Genomic DNA, 25,829 nt, shown 5'->3' with positions numbered 1-25,829 from the left:
TGGAGTAGGAGGAAGCCTAGTTGTTTTCGCTGATGCTGTAACAGATGTCAAAGCTGCTGTAATTGTCAGTGGGTAGGGAGTTGATGTTTTGGTGATTTCTGAGCTTGTGATTTTCATGGTGTTAGGTACTGTTGTTTCTATCTGTCTTGGTGCATGTGTTGTGGATGCTAGTGTGGAACCTGTGACTCTGCTAACTTTAGAGGTTAGAAATATAGTAGCAGTGCGTGGGGGTGACATAGATGTGTTTCTTGGTGCAAATGGAAAGCCTGTGTGTGTTGCTACTGAGTTTAGAATCGATGTCATTTTTGTGGCAGTGTTGTTTTTTGCAAGTGTTGATATCAGTGTGCTTAATGCCATCACAGATGGCAGGGGTGTGTTTTCAGTGCCTAGAGAAAACAAGGATGAAGTTGGCACTGATGAAGTTGGAGCTGATTCTCCTGTAAATGGTTTTGCTTCTGAAGTTCCTACTGTAGGTATTGCACCAGGAGACACTGAAGATAACACTGAAATGACAGAATGGGTAAAGTTGGTTGTTGACAAAAAAGCAGAAGTTAGTGGTGTTGGTGATTCATGGACAGAAGTTATGATGATTGACTGCAAAGCATTGGTGGTAGGTGTTTGCAATGGGGTGCCCTCAGTAACTTCATTAGGTACAGGAACTGTAACTAGATTGTTACTTGTACCATTTGTATGCCATGCCTCTTTACTAAATATAGTTGGATTTTGGACAATAGTCGTCAACTGGCTAGATGGTTCTGAAACAGAGCTATTTGTAAAGTCCCTCTGATTTCCAGGAGTCATGTATTCTTCTGTAATAAGACTCGATATCAATGCTGAGCTTGAGGATGATTTGACTACTAGAGAGGGAGAAACTGTTGGTTGTGTATCACTGATAACTATTTCATTATCAGATGAAACAGTCCAGTTGCCAGTAAATTGAGAAGCCAGTCCGAGTTCAGATGGTGTTGAATATAAAGTATTTGTTGAAGAGACTTTTTGAGCATTAGCTGTATCAGAACTCAGCATGCTAGAAACAGTGCTCGTATCATTAGCTGCAAAATCCTTAGCTGCTGGCACAAACACATGCACTGATGTTTCAGATTTTGAGGTGAAATTAACATCCCTGCTGGTAAACAATTTAGTGACATTTTGAGGTGTGTTGATATGCTTTTCTGACTGAGCTGCAGGTATTACCGTAGTGGGGGAAGGGGATGAATATTGAACAGTAGACATTTCCAAAGCAGATGAATACAGGTTAAAGTTTGTGAAATTTTTAGTCTTAATTCCAATAACAGGTGAAACTGAAGAATTATGAGTCAATGTTGCAGAGGTATAGATTGCTGAAGTCAGAGAGAGGGTTGTTTGTTTGCTCCTAATATTATTTATTTGCTGTTGTAGATGTGAGATTGCTGAATCTATGCCATGATAATCAGTTTCTAATGAAGAAGTGCTTGGAATAACTTCTGTTATTGCCATTTTGGCTGCTTCTTTTGTTGAAGAACCACTAGAAATCAAGGCTGTAAGGGACCATTTAGAAGCTAAAGCTGAGGCTTTTGGAGATTTTGTAATATCTAAACTGTTTTCTGGGACAGCAATTGAAATAGAGACGGTTGAGGCTTTGCTGAGTGTAGTTTCTGTCACTGGAACATATGGCGACAATTTATAGAGTTCTGAGGACACAATAGGAGTAAATGGATTTGAATAACTTGCATTTGAAAACTGACCACTGGTAACTTCAGATTTATTTAAGGGTGGTAGATGTAAATATCCTGTACGTGGAGTGACAATGGTAGATGCTTCCACATTGCTTTCTTCATTATCTATTAAATCTGCCAGACTTTGTCCATTAGGACTTGAAACCTGTGAAGTTTTAGAATTATGAAGAGCAGATGTATTTATGATAGCATGTATAAATTTTGAAAAGCCTGCAGCAGAAGTGGCCAATGATGTAACAGGTGTAACAGGACTCGTGCTTTCTGTTTGCAAAATTCTTTCAGGCGTTGTTGTCCCTGCGGTGTGTTCGCTGGCAGGCGATGCTGAAGGAGGTCTGGAGTATTGAGAATCATATGGCAGGACATGGTTAGCTTTCATGTTGGTGTATATTTTGGCTACAGTATCTCTTGTAAAAGATCGATAGGCTGCTGCTCTCCCTGAAGAACCATCAGAAAGTTGTGGTGGTTCAAACTCAGTTGGTAGCATGGCATTAGCTTCAGGAGCTGCCTGAGTTACCTCCTTTGAAAAAACCTGATTGGCTGACATTGTTGAATGAGGTAATGAAATATTTACTAGTGAAAACATCAATGTGTTCTCATAATTTGTAGCATTGTTAATAAGTGCTGTAATATTAGAGGTCTGATTTGCCTCAGTTATTAAGGAAGTCATTGTATCTGTTGAATAGGGGAGTGTGGCATTTTTAACAAGAAAATCTGATTCATTTGCTGGTGCTGGAACTACTGCATTGCTAGTGTTTAGTGCATCTGTAAAAAATGTTTTTGGCATTGTGAAGGACGACTTATTTTCTGTTGAATGGGAGACTCCCAATGGACTCACAGAAGCTGGTGATAGAAATACTGGCTTGAGAGAACCTAGCATGTCATTAGTCAATGCTGAGGAAGACTGATGACTTGTCACTTTCAGTAATGTGTGTAGAAGATCCATAGTATGGAGGAATAAAGTATTATTCATGTAAATTTCTGATTTATTCTTAAAGGCTTCTGGTGACACAGATGGACTGATATAATTCTCTTTGTCAGTCACCACTGCTTTGAATGGCTGATTGGAAAGACTTTCTCCAGAAGACAACACATCATCTCTTGAATGTGACAAGGACATTCTTTCAATAGGAAGCCACGATGCACTTTTGGAAGCTACTGGTTGGGAGGATGGATATAACATTACTGATAGAGGAGCAGAAGTGTGTAAAGATAAGAAGGCAGTACTTTCTAAGGGTGACTCTCTTGCCAGTGTCTTTGTCGAATGCACCATCATTGATCCAAAGATATTAAGAGATGTTGTACCTGTAAGCAGTCTGGGCCCTTTTCTTGATAATGTGTGATTCACTGTGCTGGGATTTACAGCAGTGCCCACACTTAGTGAGTTGCCCCTGCTTGCACTAACATGAGAACTACTTGAATCTTTGCTGATGGAACTTTCAGTGTCTGTGGATAAAGGCACTTTGGTGGGTAGCACAGTAGACTTAGCAAAGATAATGGTATGAGGTGATTGTATTGCCAATGAAGAAAATGATGGTGATGGAACAGTTGGAGGAATGTCTGATCCTGGTGTGCTTTCTTTTGAAATGGAGGGTGTATCTAATGATATTAGCTGAGATGGCACAGCCGTAGTTGAATGTGTCACTGATGGTGTTGTGGACAATGTGGCAAACATACTGAGTTGAGGCAAACCTGATACAGCAGCTTTTTCATCTGCATCTTGAGATGATGGTCTAAATGGTGATTCAGCTGAAACTTCAGCAGGTTCCTGGGATGCACTATTACCACTGCCCTGGTAAAGAGCTGGTGAAAAATTGGTTTGATCCATAATTCTGGTACGTGTGCCAGTGAGTGTTGTTTTTATCATCTGAAGCAAGTTTGCATTCTCCCGGGTCTGTCCCATCGAAATGTCAGCCACTGAGGAGGACTTAATATCCATGGAAGGCCATGTTGGTGATAATCTAGATCTCCAGTTGTCAAAAGACTTTGTAGAGGGGGCAACATTTATTTGCTGTTGTTTGGTACCTGTAAAACAATAATTTAAATGAATGTTTTAAAGAAAAAAAAATTGAAAGAGTAACCTTGGTGCACTACACCAGTAAGCATGAATAAGAAATACATAATCCTAGGCAAAGCTAGAGTGAATCACTTCTTCATGTTCAAAGGACACCATAAATCAGAGAAAGTGTAATATATTAATGTAAAAAGTATAATGTAAGATAACATAAACCTCTCAAGTTGTTTCACTGTACTGAAAATTATAAGACAGGCCATGTTTTATAGACAGTGATAATGAAAAATAATTACTGACATTGCTCATAAACCAAGATGACTTAACCTTTTAGAAAGTATCTCGTTGTATTTGAGACTACTCAAAGTTTTTATCAGTCATATTTTGTCAAAACAGTATGTGTGAAGTTTGGGTTTAGAAGCACTGTATAAAGGGAATGGATTCTGACAACCAGGCATCACTGATTTGGCACGCTCTGTGAAATGGGAATAGAATCAGTACTGGCTGGGTTCCTCTACGAAGCATCTGTAGGTGTTTGTCTTGCCAGTTCTGATAATATGTGTAATTATACTCAGAGAAGCAAGACAATATAACAGGGATGAAAATGAAAGGAAGGGGTAGTATTAAAACAAATGAGGAAATCAAACTTTAGCTAGTATGCATACAGATGTATAACACATCATCACTAGCACCAATTTATTTAGCATTCACCACCATAATTCTAGGCTTTTGTTGTCTTAAAATGATGACAGCTAGTTTAAAAAAAATCATAGCTTAGACAACCTTTCAGTCCTTTTTAATTTAAAGATTATGTGTCAGTCAAGATTAATTTTAAAAGGGGTTTCTTTTTTTCCAATGAAATACATCAGCTAAAGCTTAGCAGTGCCATTTGCCATTATAGCATGAGCCAAATGGTGCCCCAGCATACACACCTATGTAGAGGTTTAAGAGGGAGTACTCCCCTCCTCCCTGAACAAGGAGTGAGCAAGGACATTACAGATGTAACACTGAAGGAAGTTTCACAGGTGTGTGTGCATGTGTGCATGCACGTGAGTGTGCAGAACCAGATGTGGCAAGGTGGGGTGGGGGGGTTGCACTGGCGCACTTGCACCCCCTTTCATTCCTGCTTCACCCAAAATTTAAAACCAGTGGCAGCAGCATTTCTAGTCAGATAGGGTGCTGACAGATGTGGAAGAAAGAAAAAAAAACATGCTCTACCGGAAACAGCAAAGGGTTACTTCAATCTGGCTCCACAGCTTTTGTATAGATCAGGGGCTTCATCAGGGTTTCTTGGCACTTTTAGCAAAAGGTAATTCAATCAGCTATTAGGTAAAAGCACCGAAAAAGCCCCTCTAAAGTACCCCATCTCTACAAACATTGGGAAAGCCAGGTGCAACTAACATGCTGCCTCTTCTGGGCGTGTGCTGGGCTTGGCGTGGGAGCGTGCCAAATTTAAAGTAAAGGGCCATTTTGCATTTTTTCTCCACGTCTGCATGAGGGAGTCAACTGATTTCATGGCTCATTATAAGCTATCTGATCCTTTCTACGCTCTTGACTCCAGAACCATTAACCACCCTCTCTTCTTTTTAATGGTCTTGAAGTTTCACAAATCAACATGTCCTTTGTCTTGCAATTCTGCTGTCTGTTCGCTGCTCCTGATAAAGAAGCTCCTATATCACATCCCTGCAGATTGTTTTTAATTCATTCCAATGAAGTTGTATTTGTTTTGCTTCATTCTTAAGCCAACACACCCCTAGGCCCCTAACATATTAGTAAAGCTTCCAGTTTATTTTTAACTGGAGAAAAATGTGTTGTTTCTTTGTGTGATGGTGCACCTCACCATGTGCACCCCTTTTCAAAATTCTAGTTCCTCATGCCCAGGCCAGGCGGGGCTGTCATGGAGCCTCAGCCAGCTGCGAAGGGCCCTTCCTTGCCAGGCCAAGCCAGCTTTCCCTCACCTCCAGCGGCTACTCCCCCTCCCACTCCTGCCCCTGCTGCGCCACTCCAAGAGGGGGGCGGGGGGAAGCTGCAGCGCGGCAGGAGCAGGGACAATAACTGAGGCCCCTAAGAAAAAGCATTGGCAAAAGATGCTTGCACAATAGACAATTTCCATTTGCTGAATACCTAAGTTTACTGTAAGCCAATACCAAACTACATGGGCCTGCTAACATTTCCATAATTAGCATCTGAATTAACAGTACCACCAGAGAGGGATTTCATTTGTACAGGAGTTTTATCACATCAAGAAAATACAAAATTAGTTGCAATCATTACAGTCACAGAACCAGGAGCCAAAGTGAACGGCTACATATCATTAACATATGTGCACGGCAGCAAATATTTGGAATCACGTATATTCACATAGTAATAAATATCTGCATCTCCCGCTTCTAGAATTACACACAGAAACCCTGCTACCTTGAACAGCACTCTGAATGCATTATCAAATGAAGGAAAGCAGCTGAAGGATGAGATGTGAATTTTCAGGATTAACTTCCAGAAAAAAATGGAAATAATTCTAGTAATTCCTAGACTAAGCAGGATTATTCAGCTAATAACATCACTCAATACCAAGAAGAAATGCAGGACAGAACTCTGTGCCTAGAATCTGACTCAGGTTTCCTGCATTACCCAGTGAGGGCCCTGGGCCTTGCACCTATGACTGAATGATTTGCAGGATTAAGTCTGAAGAAAGGCAGGCCAATGGGAAGGCATTAGAAGGAAGGGGAAGCTAGGCAGGCAAAGGGGCCTTGGCATAGTCTGAGTCTTTACCAGTTAGCTAAGGGGTGCCCTGAGTGATCACCATGCCTGACAAGCAAGATACTGGCTGACAATGAAGAGAATGGAGATGTGGGTTGGCAGCAAGCTGTGTGAAAAAGTTTGTATCATAACAAGCACAGTGCAGTGCTTGGGTCTCGGCACTGTTTCTGATGTGTATTTCAGGGCCTTTGGCAGATCACTGGGTACATCTGGCTCAGGCTGTTGGAATGCCATACCAGGGGCTGGCAACTTTTGCTGGCAGGAGTCTAGAATAATCCAGCTGTGATTGGAAACAGGTGGGCATTAGAACCCAGCTGCTGCCACTGCTCCTCCCCGCTGCTTAGCTGTGGCTAACACAAGGGTGGCAAAAGTCCTCCTCAGCCAAAGCCCGGGTGGCCTGACTGTCATGCAGTACAAGGGAACACCCCTCTGTCACAGCCCCAGATGGCCAACTCCAGCACAGCACAGGAAAAGTCCTGCACCGTCAAATGCTGCTGAAGCTACAGCTCCACAGGCTGAAACCAAAGACTCCATGGCCCACAGGTTGCCGTCCCCTGTTCTAAATACTCAAGATGCAGAAATGCACCAAGTGGACATATTTTGCTTCAGCTCATTTTTAGCAGCTTTTTTTTTTTATATAGACTAGTATTAATGATTCCAGTTTTACAAGTCTGTAACATTTAGACAACTGTGTTCTTGTCACGGATGTTGCCAGCCAAGACAACTGTAGTGGCTGCTGGAGGCAAGGAACATGCGTTCTTTAACAGTACATGCTGGTACAACACAAGCTGCCGAATGAGCTTAGAAATCTATTTAGGAGACCAAAAATTTATGTCCAGTTCAGCAAACTACTTAAGTATGAGCATCATTTTAAAACACATGGAAAAGTCCGATTGCTCACCATATAATCTTAACATGCACCTTACTGAATGAGAATGAACTAAATGCATCCTTCAAATAAAGCATGTATTTAAAAGATTTGCTGACCGAGCACCTTAATCCAGGGGTAGCCAATTTACAGCACACGTGCTCCAAGGGGCACAGGAAGCCTCTGTGTGTGGCCTGCAGCAGATTGGGAGGCTTCAGGGCAGCACAGTGGCAGACAGAGCAGGAAGTGGAAAGCAGAGGAGCACAGGTCAGAGGGGAAGCAGCAGATTATGCCTGGGAAGGGGATTAAAGTGGCACTCAGGGGCTAGGGACAGACATTCATAGATTTCATAGACATTAGGGCTGGAACGGACCTCGGAAGATCATCGAGTCCAGCCCCCTGCCCAAAGGGCAGCAAGTCAGCTGGGGTCATAGGATCCCAGCAAGATAAGCATCCAATTTGCTCTTGAAGGTATTCAATGTAGGTGCTTGGACCACCTCCGATGGCAGGCTGTTCCAGACTTTGGGCGCCTGGACAGTAAAGAAATTCTTCATTATGTCCAGCCTGAAATGGTCTTGCAGGAGTTTATGACCGTTCGACCTCGTCATCCTTTGGGGCGCTCTGGTGAACAAACGTTCCCCCAGATCCTGGTGGTCATCCCTGATAAACATATAGGTGGCCATCAGATCACCCCTGAGCCTGCGCTTTTGCAGGCTAAAGAGCCCCATGGCTCTCAGCCTGTCGTCATAAGGTCTGTTTTCCTGACCTCTGATCATGCGCATGGCTCTTCTCTGGACTCTCAAAAAAAAAAAAAAAAGCCTGAGCCTGAATTGATTCAATCTTTGCAGGTTAACCTAATCTGGCTAGGCTAAACTAGTTTGTAACTGCTAAGACATCCCCTATGGACAGAAGAAATGCAGGCACATGCCTGCAGTGATTCAGGCTAGAAGCTGGGGAGTGCTACAGCAGCCCTCCCTTCCCTTCTATAGTACTGAGCTGTCGGGGGGCATAGCCAGGTCCTGCCAGGATGCTCTGATTAGGGAGGAGTTCCCCCCATCCCTGATCAGCCCAGCAGGGAGTTGATAACACAGTGTTTATCACCCCTAACTCAGTTTATCTGCCCATTAAGAAAACAAAAGCCTCTCTCCATTAGTTTGAGCTCTTCTTAAACAACTTTTTCCAAGGAAGGAACAGAGGAACATTACCAGCTACCTATTGGTTAGCTACAAAAAGCCCTAAACGACACTGTCCTGTCTGCCTTTGTCCCCTCTCCCACAGCATGAACCATAGCCAGCATGTGGTATGCTAGCTAATGCTGAGAGGTTTCTGTGTAAGGCAGAGGGGAGAGGGGGATCCCTGCTTGAGGAGGGAGTTAGCGGGGCAGGGAGGGGAGCAGGAGGAAGCCAGGCAGATGCTGCTGTACCTGCAGTCTCTGCCAGAGCTACAGCCAGCAGCCCTGATGGGGTGGAGCAGAGAGCAAAGCCCTGCCCAGGGTTGCAAAGCACCTGGGATGCTGCAGGTTTCTGAGCTAACTCAAACCAGAAAAAGGGTCTGGGACAGACATTGCATAAACCAATTTGACCCAAATCAGTTAAGTCTGATACTACATTCAACCAAGTTTATCTCAAACCAGTTTCAGCCATTTTCAAACCAGTTTATGAGCACTGAACTTCTGTTCTGTTACAGGTTTAAACCAATTTCTGATCACTTAAACCGGTTTCCGTGTAATGTCTGTCCCTAGGCAGGGAGGGCACAGGGCTTAATTCATGGCATGTCTGCCAAAAAGGTTGGCCCCTACTGCCTTAATCAATCTGTGGCATGAATTTGCTTGAAATAAACTCAAAAATCATCTTTGCCCAGTCATTTATAAATTGTACTATTTGTCAATTAGTCAACATATTATTTCAAAACACAGAACCAAAACTTTCTGAATGGCTTATATTATACCAAACTCACCTAGTATGTTGTTAAATATGATTCTTAAATCAAAATGAAGTGACACAGTTTTCTTTTTTTCTAAAGGCTTTGCTTTCTACAACATCAGAATATGTCAACATCAAACCATGTACAATCTATAACATTTTCTCTCTCCTGTTTCTTCATGCTTGAAGGTTATCACTCATCAGTACTACATGATAAACATTGTAGGCTCAAAAGAGTGTTCAACTGATGTTACTACAGTTTGATAAAGACTAGAGCAGACTTTGGCATAATCTAGAAAACAAATACCACTCAATGATCTTATCCTTTGTTGCTGCTTCTATGCAACTCTCAGCTACCATAATTGTAATCATTTAGCACATGCTTTTAAAACATGTTTTTTCTGCACGCTTTGGCAACTTTTCTTTTATATCCTTTGTGAACTAAAGCTCTTGGGCAGCCACTCTCATTTCCTTGAATGGTGGTGCAGAGAAACAATAGTTAGGTTCAAAATGCTGACATGCTACAGTAAGGAATTATTTTCTATCTGGCTTTAAGTATCTTTCTAGCAGTGCCATCATTTACATAACTAGCAACATTTTATTAGTGAGAAGCTTGGCTATTCAGAAAGTGAAAAAAATCTTTCCAATGTATGGAATTTAATTTTAGGTACCTTTCGGTCCTATAGATTTTTGATCAAATACTGGGCAAAGAGAGACCCCAACTATACAAAGAGACAAAGCAGATAGGACACACCAAAATGTGAGAGGGGGAAACAGAAGCAGAGATAAGGAAGGACAAACAAAGAAGGAAAGATCTACAGATAAAAGAAATACATGCCAGGATCCTTCAAAAAGACTGCTACAGTACCTCCTTTCAATTCCCTGGCAATACTTTTGGCAGTAACTAAAGACAAGATAAGACAAAATCTTGACTTTACCTGTAACCCAAATATAACTGTATCTGGCTCTTGGAAGACCTGGAAAGCTTGCTATGGCTGAAGACCATAATAATATTATTATGGTCAGCATAATATTATTACTATATTTCTATCCATGAGAGGCATGGAAGATTTGTGGGTAATGAGACAGAGCTACAGAAGGCTAAAACAACATACAGGAGAAGTTTGAACCTACTGCTCAGTCAGCACACAAATTTACAGCAGAGCTGCAGGAAAGGACAATAATCTTAGTTGAAATCTTCTAAATGTACTAGAGATAGGAGAGGAAGGAGCCACTCTAGAGGACATTGCTGGAGACCAAATAGGAAATACGTGCTAAGATTCTGGCAGTGGGGACAGAGATGATGGAAAGAGTTTTGGAGATGCTCTACAGAAGGGGTCAGCAAACATACAGCCCTCAGGTCAGATCCAGCCTGTGAAGCCACTAGATCTGGTCCATGAAGCCACTAGATCTGGTCTGTAGAGCTGGAAGGCTTTGCCTCTACCCACACCCATGGTGATGCTGGGCAGTGAGGAGCTAATCCCACATTGCCACCGGTTGTCCCCATCCCCTACTCCTTGACTGCAGCGCAGGAGCAGCTTCGAGCCAGCAGGGAACTGAGCAGGGAATGGGCAGTTGCAGCCAGGGGAGAGCTAGGGAAGAGCAGCAGGAGTGCAAATGAAGCTTTCCACTGCCTGGGAGCTGTGCCCAGGCTGCAGATGGGGAGCAAGGGGCTGAGGAGAAGTGACAGCAGTAGCATGGGCACATTTCTCAGCTGCCTGGCCCTGTCACAGCTCCCCTCTGGCTGGAAGCTGTGCTCACATCTAAGCCAAGGTGCAGAAGGCTGGGAAAAGCAGTATCGGCACCGTTGCAGTTCTCAGATGCCTGGCTTAGCATGGGCACAGGCAGTGCCCCCCTCCTTGCTACTGAAACACTGCCAAAGCCACCCAGCCCATACTGCACTGGAGCAGGGTTGTTCCAGCTTCCAGCTCTAAACAAAGAAGTAGTAGGATGTGGTAAGGCATGAAGAAAAGAAGAAAAAGGTATGAAAACCAACACCAGGAATAAAAAGCAGAGCTTTTAGAGAGGGGTAGAAAAAAAGAGAGTTTGAAAGCAGTGTTCATTTGCAGTTTGTTGCATTTGAGGTGACTGATAAGATATCCAGGCAAAGGCATGAGAGGCAGAAGGAGAACTGGCATGAAACAAAGGGTGAAAGCTCTGAAAGGAGAGAAGGAGTTTAGAGATAATGCAGCTGAACCAATGGGAGGGCCTGCTCCCTTCCATGCAGTGACTCCAGAGAAGAAGTGGAAAAAGTCACAGACAAATTCATAAGGCAGATAAAGCTGTGTGGGGAACAAGACAGAGCTATGGGAAGAAATGCTTAAAGAGCAGCTGAAAAAGTGAAGCTAAGAGAAGGAATAAAATCTCAGAACCTAGGGAACACAATCTGATTAGGAGCAGTGTCTAGGCAAAGTAGAGAAATAATTAATATTAAGTGCAGAATGTATTTAGTAACAGGATGAGAGAAGGCACAGTGGGAATCAGCATATTAAAATGCAAATAAATAGCAGCTTGATGCATTGAAGAGTGATCAAGTTGCTAAAGAGACAGAAAAAGCACCCATCTGTAGCATGCAAACAGAGGTAGTGACGTTCTGTTTTCTGTTAACCTGGGGTCTCTTACCACATATGCCGGGAAGTAAGGACCCAAAACCAAATCAGAAATAGGCAAGAGGCAGTCTGAGAGTACGTGTGCCTACGTGCATTAGCATTACGTTGTAGTGGTAGCGACCAACAGTAGCACTAGTACATCCCAATATTTTACCATTTCTAAAACTGCAAATTAGCATTGGTAATTGGTGTAATGCCTGCCCATGACAGAATATGGCTATTACATCCAGGAACTAAAGTATCTGGCAAAAAAGTGAATTAAACCAAATACAAAATTAAAAACTAGGTACTCGGGTGTATCACATACCACACAACTGTTTGTATTTTTCATTAGTACTATATCACGTATGGCCTTTTCTTCTATCATACTTCAGACTATTGACTACCTTCTTCTCAGCACTACACTCATTTAACTAATGTATTAAAATAACCAACATCAATTAAAATGTTTTTTTTTTTCAATAATAGGACACCTTTTAAATTCACTAAGGCAGTAAAGAGACAAACTGACCCATTGTACATGGAGTTACAGATTTTTTTCAGCGACACCAATCCAGGGTAGATCCAGATGGAGTGCTGTGGTGTGGCTGAGGGGTGCCTTGAGCAGTGGCATAACAAGCAGGGTTCATGCCCTGGGCAAACCCTGCAAGAGAGCAGGCAGGGGGGAAGGCATGTGCAGGTTTCAAGATCAGAAGATGGCAGGCAGGGTTCTGTAGCGAAAATAGATACTTTTCTCTATGTTTCTTTGTTCCTTGTTTTAGTGTCAACCCCTGCATTCTGTAATTTTCCACCCACATGGTACAGGATAGCCCACTACGCATGTCTTATAGGTTACCCAGGTTTTGTTTTAAAATGACCAATCAAAATGTAGCACGTCAACTGAAAAAAATGCTAGCTCAATAAAAGCCGCGTGCGCTCTTTGTTTAGGGTCGACGCTGATCTGAGCAACAAGCTCCTCTGTCGGCCTGCTTGCAAGCAATAAAATAGAGTTGGATCCAGCCTGAAAGTGTGAATCTCTTCTAGAGGTGAATTGGACTAGCCTCCAGGGGACAAAATTAGCAATTTATGCAACAGTTCCAAAAGTGAAAGTGGAGCGGGGAGGCGGGAGTTTTACCCAGTCTCTGGCAGCGGCTACTGACTCTGCTGCTGTCATGGTATGTTCTGCCTGCTGTGGCTCTTGCTCTTAGAGCAGCAGCACAGTGTCCATGCATCAGCTGCTGCTGCAAGAGCAACACTGTGGGGCTGTTCTCTTCAGACTGCAGGGATTGGGGATGATTTTGGTGCCTCTCCTAAGTCAGTGCCCAGGGTTGGAGCCCCTCTTGCCCACCCCTAGTTACACTACAGGCCTTTAATCTAACAAGGGGTGTTTTGTGTCTAAAAAGCTTGTGAACCTCTGACATACACAAACACACACAGAACTCATTTGTGAGCCTTTCTGTGCACCCTCGGGAGGTAGGAAAGTATGAAAGTATAAAGAGTATTGCTAGGCCCCAATCCAGACTATTGCATAAATCCCATATGAAAAGAGAGTAACCGTGACTAGGTAACCAGTCCTCCTTCTGTCCAAGTGGGTGGAAAAACGAGTGGGCAGGGGTACCCATTCACCAGTGGCTGGATTTCCAGAGCTTCAGCAGGGGGGCAAGTAACCTGTGTCAGTGACACTAATGATGAAATGACATCTTCCATGGACCAGAAAGGAAGGCTCAGAGGCAGTCTAGGTCCTGCCCTGTTTTAAAGCAATGCAGCTGTCTATGACTCCTTATACAGGCTGAGTTGTAAGATAACAGTCCAACACCAAAGCATACAATTACTTTGTGGACATCTTTTCAATGAAAAAAAGCACACCACCTGTAAAAATATTTGTCTGTGTGTCATTCCCCTAAAACCTTGCATTTCTATGCCCTGATCAGATTGGACTACTACACATGCAAACTGCATCCCTGTAAAGCTGAGATTTCAAAATTTGACCCTCATTTCTTTCTGACATCAAAAGCCAACAGGATAAAAGAAAACTAACCGAGGTACATATGCTGCTTGCAAGTAACTCAGGCAGAAAGTCTACCCTGCCCAAGGCCACCAGTTCCACCAATCAAAGTTTTTTTCCTAGACCAGTAGTTTTCAAACTTTTTTTCATTTACAGATCCCTAAAAAATTTCAAATGTAGGTGCAGACCCCTCTGAATTGGAAGTGTAGGTATTCACACACTTTTGATTGATCATAGTCATCTTTCACAGACCCCTTAGACATAGTCTGTGGACCCCCAGGGGTCTGTGAACCACAGGTTGTGACTCAGCAAGACAGGACTTTATGCAGGAAGAGCTCTGCAAAGGAAGTATGTTCTCTTTCCCACTAGACTATGAAGGAACTGAAATATGAGATTCAATAACTTTCCAAGAAAACTAAGCCATGATGAACTGAGGCATAGACAGCTTCATGCTTGGCATGGACTAAATCCTTCACAGGGAGGACTATGTACTTTTTTTATTGATCATCAATGATGGTAAGGAAATTGCCAGGGGCTCTGGTCAGAGCATCTTCCCAGTGACTTAAAGCAGGGGTCAGGCTGGCTCTGGCAATCAGATCCAACCTGCAGAACCATTGGATGCAGCTCAGGTTGGGTCGGGGTGGGTGGGTGATTGAACAACAGGCTTCAGTGGTGGGAACTCTCCCTATGTGGCTGCAGGGAGAAGCGGCAGCCATAGGATCTGTCCTCTGGTACCACAGAGAACAGAAGAAGTGGCTGGGTCCAATCACCCACCCACTCCTGACCCAACCTGAGTCATTACAGTCTGCAACTAGTCTGAAAGGTTGTCAAAAACTAACAGAAAGCAGAGAAAAATTTACCACTCTGGAAAAAAGCTGGAGAACAGAGGCTTTATGCTAGGGCACTGGCACCTGTCACAGCCATTATTAGTTTTCCAATGTGTTATTTTCCCACTAATTTCTGTAGTGCAGCTCTACAGCTCCAGGATGACCTTGTACAGGTTTCTTCAAGACATGGTAAAAAAAAAAAAATGAGATCCCCAGCACTTCCAGAGCTCAGTGCTGCAGCAAGCCTCATAAGCTGAAATTCTGAGGAGACTGCATTTGTCCTTCCAAAAATGAATTCCACTTTCAATAAGGCAGTAAACAGTCTGGCTGCAAAAAACCATATCCATAAGATAGTTAGAAAACTCATTACCGTGAGAAACGCAACAGCATACCAGGTGCAGACAGCTCCAATTAATCAAGTTGTCTACCACAGGAAACAGCTTCACTGATCAGAACTTCTCAGATGCTACAGCAGAGGCACAGAAATATTTCCTCTGCCTCCTGCAGAACTGTGCATAAGCTCTTGATGATATTTAAGACTCAGCTGATCCAGTTCAGTAATGGACTTCTACCACAAGTATTCTGACTATCTTACTTCCCACTGTGATAGTCACAGGTCATCTGGATAAATCAGTCCCATATGAGAGTGAAGCTAAGAAAAAAAGACGTTTAGGAACTGCTACATCAATGGCCAGGTCAACTGTTTATACCTCCAGCGAGAGTGTCCAGATAGTATAGAACTGCTCCCATTACCTATCTGCCATCAGAAATTTTAACCCACCTTCTTCATCTTCAATCTCTGGCAAAATGAATCCCCGTTTTCAAATGTACTTAATTTAATCAATAATAATTTCTAAGCAGCACTGAACTATGAATACAAATTACATTGATGTTAACCACGATAAAGGTTCAAATGTAATAACATAACAGTACTGCCTTAATAGCAACTATAGATTAACTATAAAGTACAATGGACTTTGTAACATTAAACTAAGTAGAAAAGCTTAGAGTCATTACACTGTCAATTGGGATTTACCGTATTTACTCAAATACAAAATGAGATCCTCCCCCCATTGCCACAGGGGATATAACAAAATCTCACTAAATACATTGTATATCATTAAACTGCTGCCAAAAACAGCATGTGCTCAGCAATGGAAACCAATTATGAAGCTGATTAAATGCAGCCAATGCTGAGCATGATTATAAAACACATGGCTCACTTTGTGTAAACATGCTGATGGGAACCTATCACAAGAACAGGTTAGCCTGCTAATTAGCACATGGATCCTTTGTGGGGCAGGTATCTGGAGTACACACAAACTGAGCAGTGCTGACCCAGGGCATCACCATGGCCTGAAATGCTGTTGATTCTGGTGGGGCCCAGACCAATGAACTATGTGATAAATCATGAGCCTTTGGACTAATGTCATGAATAGTTTGTACAGTAAAAGCTCTGCTATCCGGCATCCCCCAGAAATGGGGGATGCCGGATAACAAAATATGCCAGTTAATTGAGCAGCCCCAGTTGCCGCTTCTCCCGCCACGTCTGGGGCATCCACCCCTCCTGCAGCATTGCCGTCCCTTCTGCCACATCGCCACCCATCCCATGGCCCCTGCGGGCCCCGTGGAACAGGGAAATAGGCCCTGCACAGCCTGTTATGCCCCTGGCCCGTGGGAGCTCGGCAGAATGGGCTGCTTTGGCCCCAGCCATGGGGGCTCAGAGAAACTGAAAGTGCACTTCTGGTTTCACTTTATCTTAGAAGCTGGCATGCCAGTTAGTAGAGATGCCGGATAACGCAGCTTTTACTGTACTACATTTAAGTAGGTGCCAAAGTACTGCTCAAAAGTATGTGTATGAGTACCTGTGCTAAAACTTCTGGCAGTTTTTTAAAAAGTTAACGTGCATCAAAAATGCGGGACAAATTAAGTACATGGATACTATATCCAAATTCCTATAGCCATATTTAATTTCAAGGATATTGTTTACAATTTTGCTCCTCACTTCCATGCGCTAAGGGAGAGCAGGGCCTGACAGCAAGGAGAAGGGGCTACCAAGAAAGCTGGGGGGAAGTAGAAAGCAAAGGGCTAGATGACCCCCCAACCGAAAAATTATAACAAATTTATCATTTTTTCATATATAGAATTGAATTATTGAGGGGTCGTCTTATAATCAAAGTCATCTTCTGTTCCAGTAAATACAATAATATTGGCACAGATATTGGACTTCCCGTCCATAAAGAAAAACAATAGTGAAAGCAAGTTTTCCTTTAACAGAGTAGTTTAACTTATTGGATACTAAATTACATGCAGACATGAGCACTAGGGATAGTGATATTCACAGGCTAAATAGTATCTATCAAGCACCTTCACCTACTTCAAATTCACTCTGCCCGGTAATTGTAGTAGTGGCTAACTACTGCTAGCATTCCAGACTTATGAACAAACTTCACAAATGTTCAAAATATCAACACAGATGTTTCTCTCTTCTCTGCAAATATGATTTATTTTTTCTAAATTCCTATTGTATGAGGAGGACCAAATGTTAGACCCAATTTAAGGACAGATGCAACATCTGATATATCATGCCCAAACTATATTTAAAAAAATATTTATGCCAATGGAGTGAAGTGACTGCCACCCTTCTGAAGGGATACCAAGAGCTAGAGAGCTCCTATGATACTACGTTATGAAATTGCTATAAATATGCAAGTCATATCAAGTCATTTTAAAGTTTCCTAGAATCTGTTATATTTTCATTTATTCCTCTAAGAGCTGTTCACTGAAAATACAGCATGAAGGAGCACAAGTTGTATGGGTGAAGGGATATGAAAAATGCTATCAATAAAAAGAGCATAAATACTCCAAAGTATGACTAAAATCCAAAATATGTGACATAATGAAAGGTTTATTGGCACATACTTTAGTGAACTGCTAAACTTACTTACAGCTTCAAAATGGTGCCATTCTAGACTCATGGGCTGAGTACAGACAGTTCAAAAGCCTGAGGCTGAATCGATTCAGTCTTCGCAGGTTAGTCTAAGCCAGGGGCGGGCAATTATTTTGGGTGGAGGGCCGCTTACCCAGTTTTGGCAGGCTGTCAAGGGCCACGTGGGTAGCCCCGCCCCTTAACAGGTGTCCCACCCCTTGACAGGTGCCCCGCCCCCTGGTCACCATCTTGGGACCAATGTCCCAATGTCTTAGGACAAATGTCCCAGGGCCAGCACTGGTGGGGCCCGGAGTGGAGCACAGGCTATGAGGGGTCTGTGGAGCCAGGCTGGGCTGCACTGGCAGGGAGAGGGGGGAGCTGGCCTGGCTCCATAGAGCCCCTGCCAGCTGGGACTCTATACCCCTGCTGCCCTGCTCTGGGCCTCGCCGGCGCTGGCCCTGGGGCTCTGGTGCAGGCCCCATGCTCCCACTGGCTCCCTGCACACTCACACCCAGTGCCCCCCAGCCCCGTGGTACAGGCAGGGGGCAGCGCACAGCCCCGACCCCCTGCTTGCCAACAAGGAAATAGCTGGTGCTGAGCGCGGGGAAAAGCAGCCCCTCGCCCACCCCATAGCCATCACTCCCTGCTGCTGCCACTCACAGCCCATGTGGGGCTGTCCAGAGCAGGCATAGGCAGCCCCAAGCGGGCTGCAAGCGGCTGCAGCGCGAGGCACCGGCCGCACAGCAAGCAAGGGGCGACTCAGCACCAGCTTGTAACCCACCCCGCTGACATCCTGGCAGTGGGTCCGGGCTACAAGGTGGTGCTGAGTGTGGTGGAGGGGGAGCTGCCCCTCACCTGCCCTGTGCCTGGTGCCCCACGCTGTAGCCACTCGCAGCCAGCCTGGGGCTGCCTGTGCCTGCTCCAGACAGCCCTGTGTAGGCTGCAAGTGCCTGCAGCAGGGAGTGCCAGCCATGGGGTGGGTGGGGGGCTGCTTTTCTCTGTGCAGGGAAGGAACCCAGGGAAAAGCTTAGCGTAGGGGGGAAAGCAGCCCCTCCCCCGCCCCATGGCCGGTGTTCCCTGCTGCAGCCACTTGCAGCCCGTGAGGCTGTCCGGAGCAGGCGCAGGCAGCCCCACATGGCCTGCGAGCAGCTGCAGCACGGGGCGCCAGCCATGGGGTGAGGAAGGGGCCACTTCCCCCCCCCCACACTCCTTCCCTGCCTGAGATCCCTCCCACCCTTCTCTCCCCTCACTTACCTGCAGTTCCGGCATGGGGCAGCCACATGCTCCCAGGCCACAAGCCCCAGCAGGGGCTTCCAGTTGGGGGGGTGGGGCCGGGCAGGCCCCACTGTTGTTGGAGCCCGCTGGGCTTCCCCTGGGTCCTACTGCCTAGACAGTCCTACTGTCATTTTTGACAGGAACCAACGACAGAGAAATATTAATTTTCTACATTTTTTAGGGGTCCTGCGGGCCGGACAGAATAGCCTCATGGGCCAGATGCGGCCTGCAGGCCGGATTTTGCCTACCCCTGGTCTAAGCGGCTTACACTGGACAAATAAGCCAGTGAACAGACATTCACTTTTGATTCTGGAAATGCAGACATATGCCTGTAGTGGCCCAAGCCAGAAGCTGGGTGGGGGGCGGGCACTAGAGCATGTCTCCCTGCTCAGCTGGAGCAGACATCTTGGACCAAAGCTAGCCCACCCACCCTGTGACTGGGAATTTGCAGGGAAGGTGCAAGGCATCCTGGGATGCTGGGGGACTGAGAGCTTTTGATTCTGAAGGGGAAGTTCAAAAAACTGTTTTAACCTAAATCAGTTAAGTCTGATATACCTCCATCCCGGTATATCTTAAATCGGTTTGGGCCATTTTGAAAGCAGTTTATGTGCACTGAACTTCTGTTGAGTTACTCATTTGAATTGGTTTCCAATCACTTATATTGGTTTATGCATAATTTCTGTCCCTAGCCATGATGAAACCCTTCCATTATATCATTACAGCCCCTATCCTGTGGAGACTTTCACAGAAACTCAACTTTGCAGCCTGAACATAAAATTAAAATATATGCATCTATTTCTGCAGAGCTGGGGTCCAACTATGCAAATACTTGCACGCCTATGCTATATCAGGGGTGACCAACCTGCAGTATGCATCATTATTATATTATCATTATATCACTATGAATTGCTGTAGGCTGACAGATCTGGCCTCCGGAATAAGAGATTTAATTATATAGATATAATATTGAGACATAATTAATTTGCTGGAATTCACAAAAATGCACATGAATTCAAGTTACTAAACCATTTTTTCAAAAGCTTTAAAACAAGACACTGAAATTTTAGTCTCCTAAAATCAAAATTCTTATTCAGTATATTAAAATGTGTCTTTATCAGTAAGTGAAATCTCCCTTTCCTTTGCTTTTCCCTTTTTTCTTTGGCTGCAATTTTCTTTAGTTATAAAAGATTATCCAAATTTTTTTTGATTATTCGCAAAAAGGAGAAAAAAATTAAAAACAACACTTTTTTTGTTTTTCAACAACTCAGAACTCGTTGTTATGTTAAAGCTGAAAAGATTTTCATCCAAAATTTTAAAGGAAAATTATACATTTTGAAAATGTGCTTAATTAGACAAAAACCCAGGTTTCCATAAAAGTAGTTTTGAAAAATTTCAACTAGTTCTATTATATGATAACTATTTTCTGCATAAGAAATCATGTAGTGCAATGCTATGATGTACTATGAATATTTATACATTTGCTCTCTCTTTCATACACATTTCAGTAAGTATGTATGAAGAGCCATTGTGACACCATCTGCAGCAAAATCAGCTACTGTTTGCATCATTTTCAATATTTTTTTTTAATATTAATCTGTTCCACTGGCCACCTATTGGGTATGAGTGGCAGGATGCTTCAATTGAAGCCAGCAAACCCTTCTCCCCAAGTTGTCCTTCACCCTGTCATCAGCTCCTATCTCTCCCATACACAAGGTGAATAACATTCAGGGATGCAGAACATGTAAATCTGTTCTCACCCATCATCAATGCCGCTTCAGGAACTGATAGTGTAGGCTATACAAAATGCTATGCTTCCCTGGGGGATAAATGTGTGTATCCTTTGTGGCATTCTGAGTTTCAGTAGGATTCCACAAGAGTGTCCAGCAACAGAGGATGGAAATGAAGAGCAACATAAGACAACACAAATAGCCGGACTGAAACTACACATTCCTGTTGTCGAGGAAACAGCTCTGCCACAGGCAATTACAGCTGCATCATCTGCATAAATGAGTGCTACGTTCAGAGAGCAGATGTTCAACTGGATCATTAGCAAATACAGGGAATAAATGCAGGTTGAAGGCACAGCTCCTCACTCAACATAATATTTAAGGGCAACAACGAGTAATCATATTGAATACAGAATGTGCTATAAAAACTAACATCTTTGCTCCATCTAAATATACCTGTTTATTGCCAGCATCTGATTTCTGTTTGGGTTTGTCGAATTACTCTGAGAATTAAAGGCAAATGGCTGACTTATAGTGCTGATTTTTGCTTCTCTAACTCTTTAGGATCAATGTTGCTGTTGGCCCAATATTCTGCCTCATCATTTATTTCTTGCCATTCACAAGCACACATTTATTATGTGAGCTTTTTAAAAAGTACTGTATTTATTTAACAAAGGTTTTACATGAACCAACAAGGTATTTAATCTGAAATCCATAGTGAAAAAGAGTCTTCACATAGCAAAATTCTCCATTTTCATAATTTTAACTTGAGATTTGCAGTATTTGGTGATTTTTCATAAAACCCCATCCCCTAAATTCCACCAGTTTGGTGAGAATTTCAGCTTCATATTTTTTCAGTGCAAGTTTCTAGTCCTTGTTGTTTCAAAATATATTTTAAACCCCATGATTTTTAAGTAAATCTCATGATTTTTAGGGTCCCGGTTCACATCTGTTCAATGCTCGGTATTGGCAAGGTTGGCATAATGGCCCAAAAATGTAAACAAAGACACCGCAAATGTAAACAAAGGCATAGCAGCATAAGTACTTGGACAACCTCAGAGTTTAGCAGCAAGATGTAAAAAAGTGTGAAGCACTGGTTTCTCACAGCAATTTGGTACAGCACATAAATTCGATTCTGAGGAAAACATGTTTCTTGAACAAAAGATTCTGAAGCACAATACTTTGTATAAAGCACACAACACAACAATCAAGCAAAACCCCTGACAAAAGCCATCAAAATGATCCCTATTAAATATCACACACTTTTCCCTTAAACAAAACCAAATTAAAATTGTGTTCTCTTTTGAACTTCATAAAATTCTAAAAGATGAAACTATGCACCAAAATATGTAATAAAATATATTCTGACATGCTAACTGAATAATTGTGCATGATCAAACAGCTTTATGCTCACCAAATCATACACATTTTCAAAGTGAAGCCATCTTCATATATTAACAAAGACCAAAAACCTGCAAGTCATGGAAAAGAAGCAAGGAGACAGATCCATCCACCTTTTGTATTCACATTTTTCAAAGACTTGAGCAGGGTAGAATAGGATTACACTCAAGTATCTATATGCACCCTCTAAGTTTCAAAAATGCAAAGTTTTGTTAAGTATTGTATACTCTGGAATCCAAATGCATACCTCAGTTTCTTTTCTAATGCTGTATTAAATGTCTTTTATTAAGAGCTTTCCAATTATTCATGTACATGAAATAATTAAAAGAGCACTGCATTCTGCCTCAGGAAAGGGCATGATCACAGAACTGCCATGTAATGCACATGCTATCTCATTTCTGTAATCATCTGTCATATGTACAGAATCTATGCAGAGAAGGTGGATTTCCCCATGCCTTTTGCTGTCCTGTGTTCTTTCCCTTTCCACTTTCTGTGAAGTCTAACTGTAATTAATAGTTTCATAGTTTCTAGGGTCAGAAGGGACCTGAGCAAATCATCTAGTCCGACCCCCTGCCATGGCAGGAAAGAGTACTGGGGTCAAACGATCCTTTATTAAGGATAAAAAGGTGGAGGTGGGCAGGAGACTAGGTCAATGACACCAGTATGTGTTCTGTAATGGGCTACCTCGTGCCCTACTGGTAACCCTTTGTAACCATAAAAGCTAAACTTCTAAAAATCACATAATTCTTAGATTCTCTCATTAATAGAAAACTGGATTCTCTGGAGGAAATGTCAACACATCCTAGTCTACATAATTTATTTTATCTTCTGCTTGGGGTATAAACTGCACTCTCAATAAGATAAAGCAACAAAAACTGTGATCCAAAGTGAACCTAATACAAAATGAAGTCCTATTCTGTTTTTGAGTTTGTCATAGGTAACCATCGTAGGTAACCTTCCCTAACCATCTTGGTCTAAGGAGTGAGAATTTCTTGAATCTCAAGAAATCCTCTGCTTAGTCCCCAAATGCATTAAGGTTATTTGAAGAGTTTGCCAGCATCAGTTGGTAAGAAGACGTATATAATAAACAGAAATGTAACATGAAGTTCTTTATGAGCGAAATCTCTCCCTGTAAATGCCTGAAAGTATCTGCACAAGTTCCCCCTGATGCTTTCCCTGAATCGGCTTGACAGGCCTGGTAAGTAAGTAATGGTACAGTAAAAAGAACTGCTTCTCCCTCTCATTCCCTGTTCTTTCCCTCATTATTTTAAAAGGGCAGAAAGCATGAATTTAGTGGAGAAAAGGTTTATGTGCAATTGTAGCTTCTCAGCGTGTTCTTTCTCATACACCAACTTTTGAAAAGCTACCAGTTTAAACCACTCCCTTTTCAAACAGCTGTTTTTATTTTAATTTTATATTACCCTTCTCTTCAACCCCTTAGAGCTGGAGAGTCATTCTTGAAGCAAAGACCTCAAGAGTAAAGAAAATCATTGCTATGAAAGACAATTCCAACTTCAAAGGAAGACATCAGAGATATTACTGAGGTCAAACCAGTATGAGAGAACAGTGACTACATTCTTCCTGAGCAACAAATCAAAATGAAGCTTTGTCTTGACCTGCAGTAGCCATTCAACATGAAGAGTAATATTCTACAATTATAAATGGCATCTTAATAAACAGCACATATCAATAAAGCTGCTAACTGTAAAGCCCACTGTCTGCCTTACAGCAGATGATGATTACAGATCAAGGTAAAAAGTAGCCTGCAAATGTTTGGAAATATTTTTCATTGCCCAGGACTTTCACCCTACTTTGCATAGTACTGAAAGAGCTCATTAACCTTCACTTTTCGGGACTTCTTCTCCTTGCTGCCTAAAACAGGAAATAGCTCAACTTTATAGTAACTTGTCAGCTCCTTCACCTTCTCACCCTTGAAAACCACTGCAAATGCTATGTGACACAACACCATTACTGTCAGTAATAAAATCAGCCATCCTTACTGACAGCATAGGAAAGGCTAAAAGCATATAGTGAAAATCCAGTCATTGGTAATAAAAAGGTTAAACAACTGCTCTGTCAAAAGGAAATCTGACATTGTAAGAGCCTCCAATTAAAATTAGAAGGCAAAACTAAATTTATGCAAATACACAAAATTTGCTTCTATATATGTGAAAGAAATGGCAGGTTGGTAATGACTTGTAGAGACTTTACCCTCTACTATCATAAATCTGAGTCCAGCCTGAGTGAACAAGTATCTATATTGCAAAGAACTATGATACATTCACTAAATGGCACCATTCTTGACAGCTGCAGGAAATAAATCAAGGATTGAACAATGGGGCCAACTTCAGTGAGCTAAGCAGATTAGTAAGAGAGACATCAGGGACTTGGAGCCTCACTGAGATGGGAGTCCAGGACAGGTGGTTGTTCCTTAAGGAGACGATCCTCTGAGCTCAGAGGGAGTCAGTCCCAACGCAAACCAAATGGGGTAAGAGTGCTAAAAAGCCCCCTTGGCTCAGTAAAGGCATCCAGGAGGGCCTGAGGGCAAAAAAGGTGGCATACAATCAGTGGAAGCAAGGGGCTATCACCAAGGAGGATTACGCCTCCCTTGCTCATGATTGCAGCGGGGCAGTTAGGAAGGCCAAGGCAGAGACGGAATTAGGGCTGGTGACCAGAATTAAGGATAACAAAAAGTCCTTTTTCAAATACATAGGGAGTAAGAAGAAAGCACCAGGTAACATGGGGTCCCTACAAGACAGGCTTGGCAATCTGGTGATTGAAGCAAAGGAGAAAGCTGATCTCATCAATGAGTTCTTTGCCTCCATATTTCTGAGCAGGGACCAGGACAACTCCCCCACTAGGATTATGGACAGGCTCAGGGGACACAACGCCATGACTAGGGTCAGGGACGATCTAGTTACGGAACTCTTGGAGGAGCTGGATGTGTTTAAATCAGCAGGTGCGGATGCTCTTCATCCAAGGGTACTGAAGGAATTGGCGGAGGTCATAGCAGGGCCCCTAGCATGGCTGTATGAGCGGTCATGGTGCTCTGGCCAGGTCCAAGAGGACTAGAAAAGGGTAGATGCCGTCTACCTGGACTTCAGGAAGAACTTTGACACTGTTTCTCACCCCATTCTCATAAAAATACTGGGCAGCTGTGGTATTGATGCCTACACAGACAGATGGGTGGCAAATTGGCTCGATGGTCACGCCCAGAGAGTGGTGGTGGAAGCGTCATTTTCAACCTGGAGGGATGTGGGCAGTGGAGTTCCCCAGCGCTCAGTCCTCAGGCCTGTGCTATTCAACATCTTTATCAGTGACTTGGATGTGGGAGTGGAAAGCACGCTGTCCAGATTCGCTAATGACACAAAGATGTGGAGAGAAGTGGGCACACTAGAGGGGAGGGACAGAATCCAGCTAGATCTAGACAGGTTACAGAGGTCGGTGGATGAGAATAGGATGGAATTCAATGCAGGAAAGTGCAAGGTGCTGCATCTAGACAGAAGGAACCTGCAATGCACCTATAGGCTGGGGAACACCCTTCTCAACAACACAGTGGCAGAAAGGGATCTTGGAGCCATTGTTGACTCCAGGATGAACACGAGCCACCAATGCAAGGAAGTGGTCAGTAACGCTAACCACACCTTGTCGTGCATCTACAGGTGCATCACAAGCAGGTCCAAGGAGGTGATCCTCCCCATCTATGTGGTGCTGGTCAGGCCTCAGTTGGAGTACTGCATCCAGTTCTGGGTGCCACACTGCAAAAGGGATGTGGCTAACCTTGAGAGGGTCCAGAGGAGGGCC

The 25,829-nt window shown here is 43.3% G+C and overlaps 1 protein-coding gene across 1 annotated transcript in view; it reads right to left on the bottom strand.

Moving 5' to 3' along the window:
- Positions 1 to 25,829, bottom strand: part of KIAA1549L (KIAA1549 like) — a 360,085-nt gene that overhangs the window by 148,592 nt on the left and 185,664 nt on the right. The window contains exons 3-4 of the mRNA XM_019519964.1: positions 710 to 3,737; positions 47 to 661 (exon numbers count right to left, since the gene is read on the bottom strand). Of these exons, the coding sequence (XP_019375509.1) occupies positions 47 to 661; positions 710 to 3,737 (3,643 nt within the window). The remainder of the gene's footprint in view (positions 1 to 46; positions 662 to 709; positions 3,738 to 25,829) is intronic.

The sequence above is a fragment of the Gavialis gangeticus genome, unplaced genomic scaffold (assembly GCF_001723915.1).
Source record: "Gavialis gangeticus isolate Ggan-Ray unplaced genomic scaffold, GavGan_comp1, whole genome shotgun sequence".
NCBI classification, from domain to species: Eukaryota; Metazoa; Chordata; order Crocodylia; family Gavialidae; genus Gavialis; species Gavialis gangeticus.
Note: the sequence above shows the minus strand (reverse complement) of the source record. Positions and strands in the feature narration are given on the sequence as shown.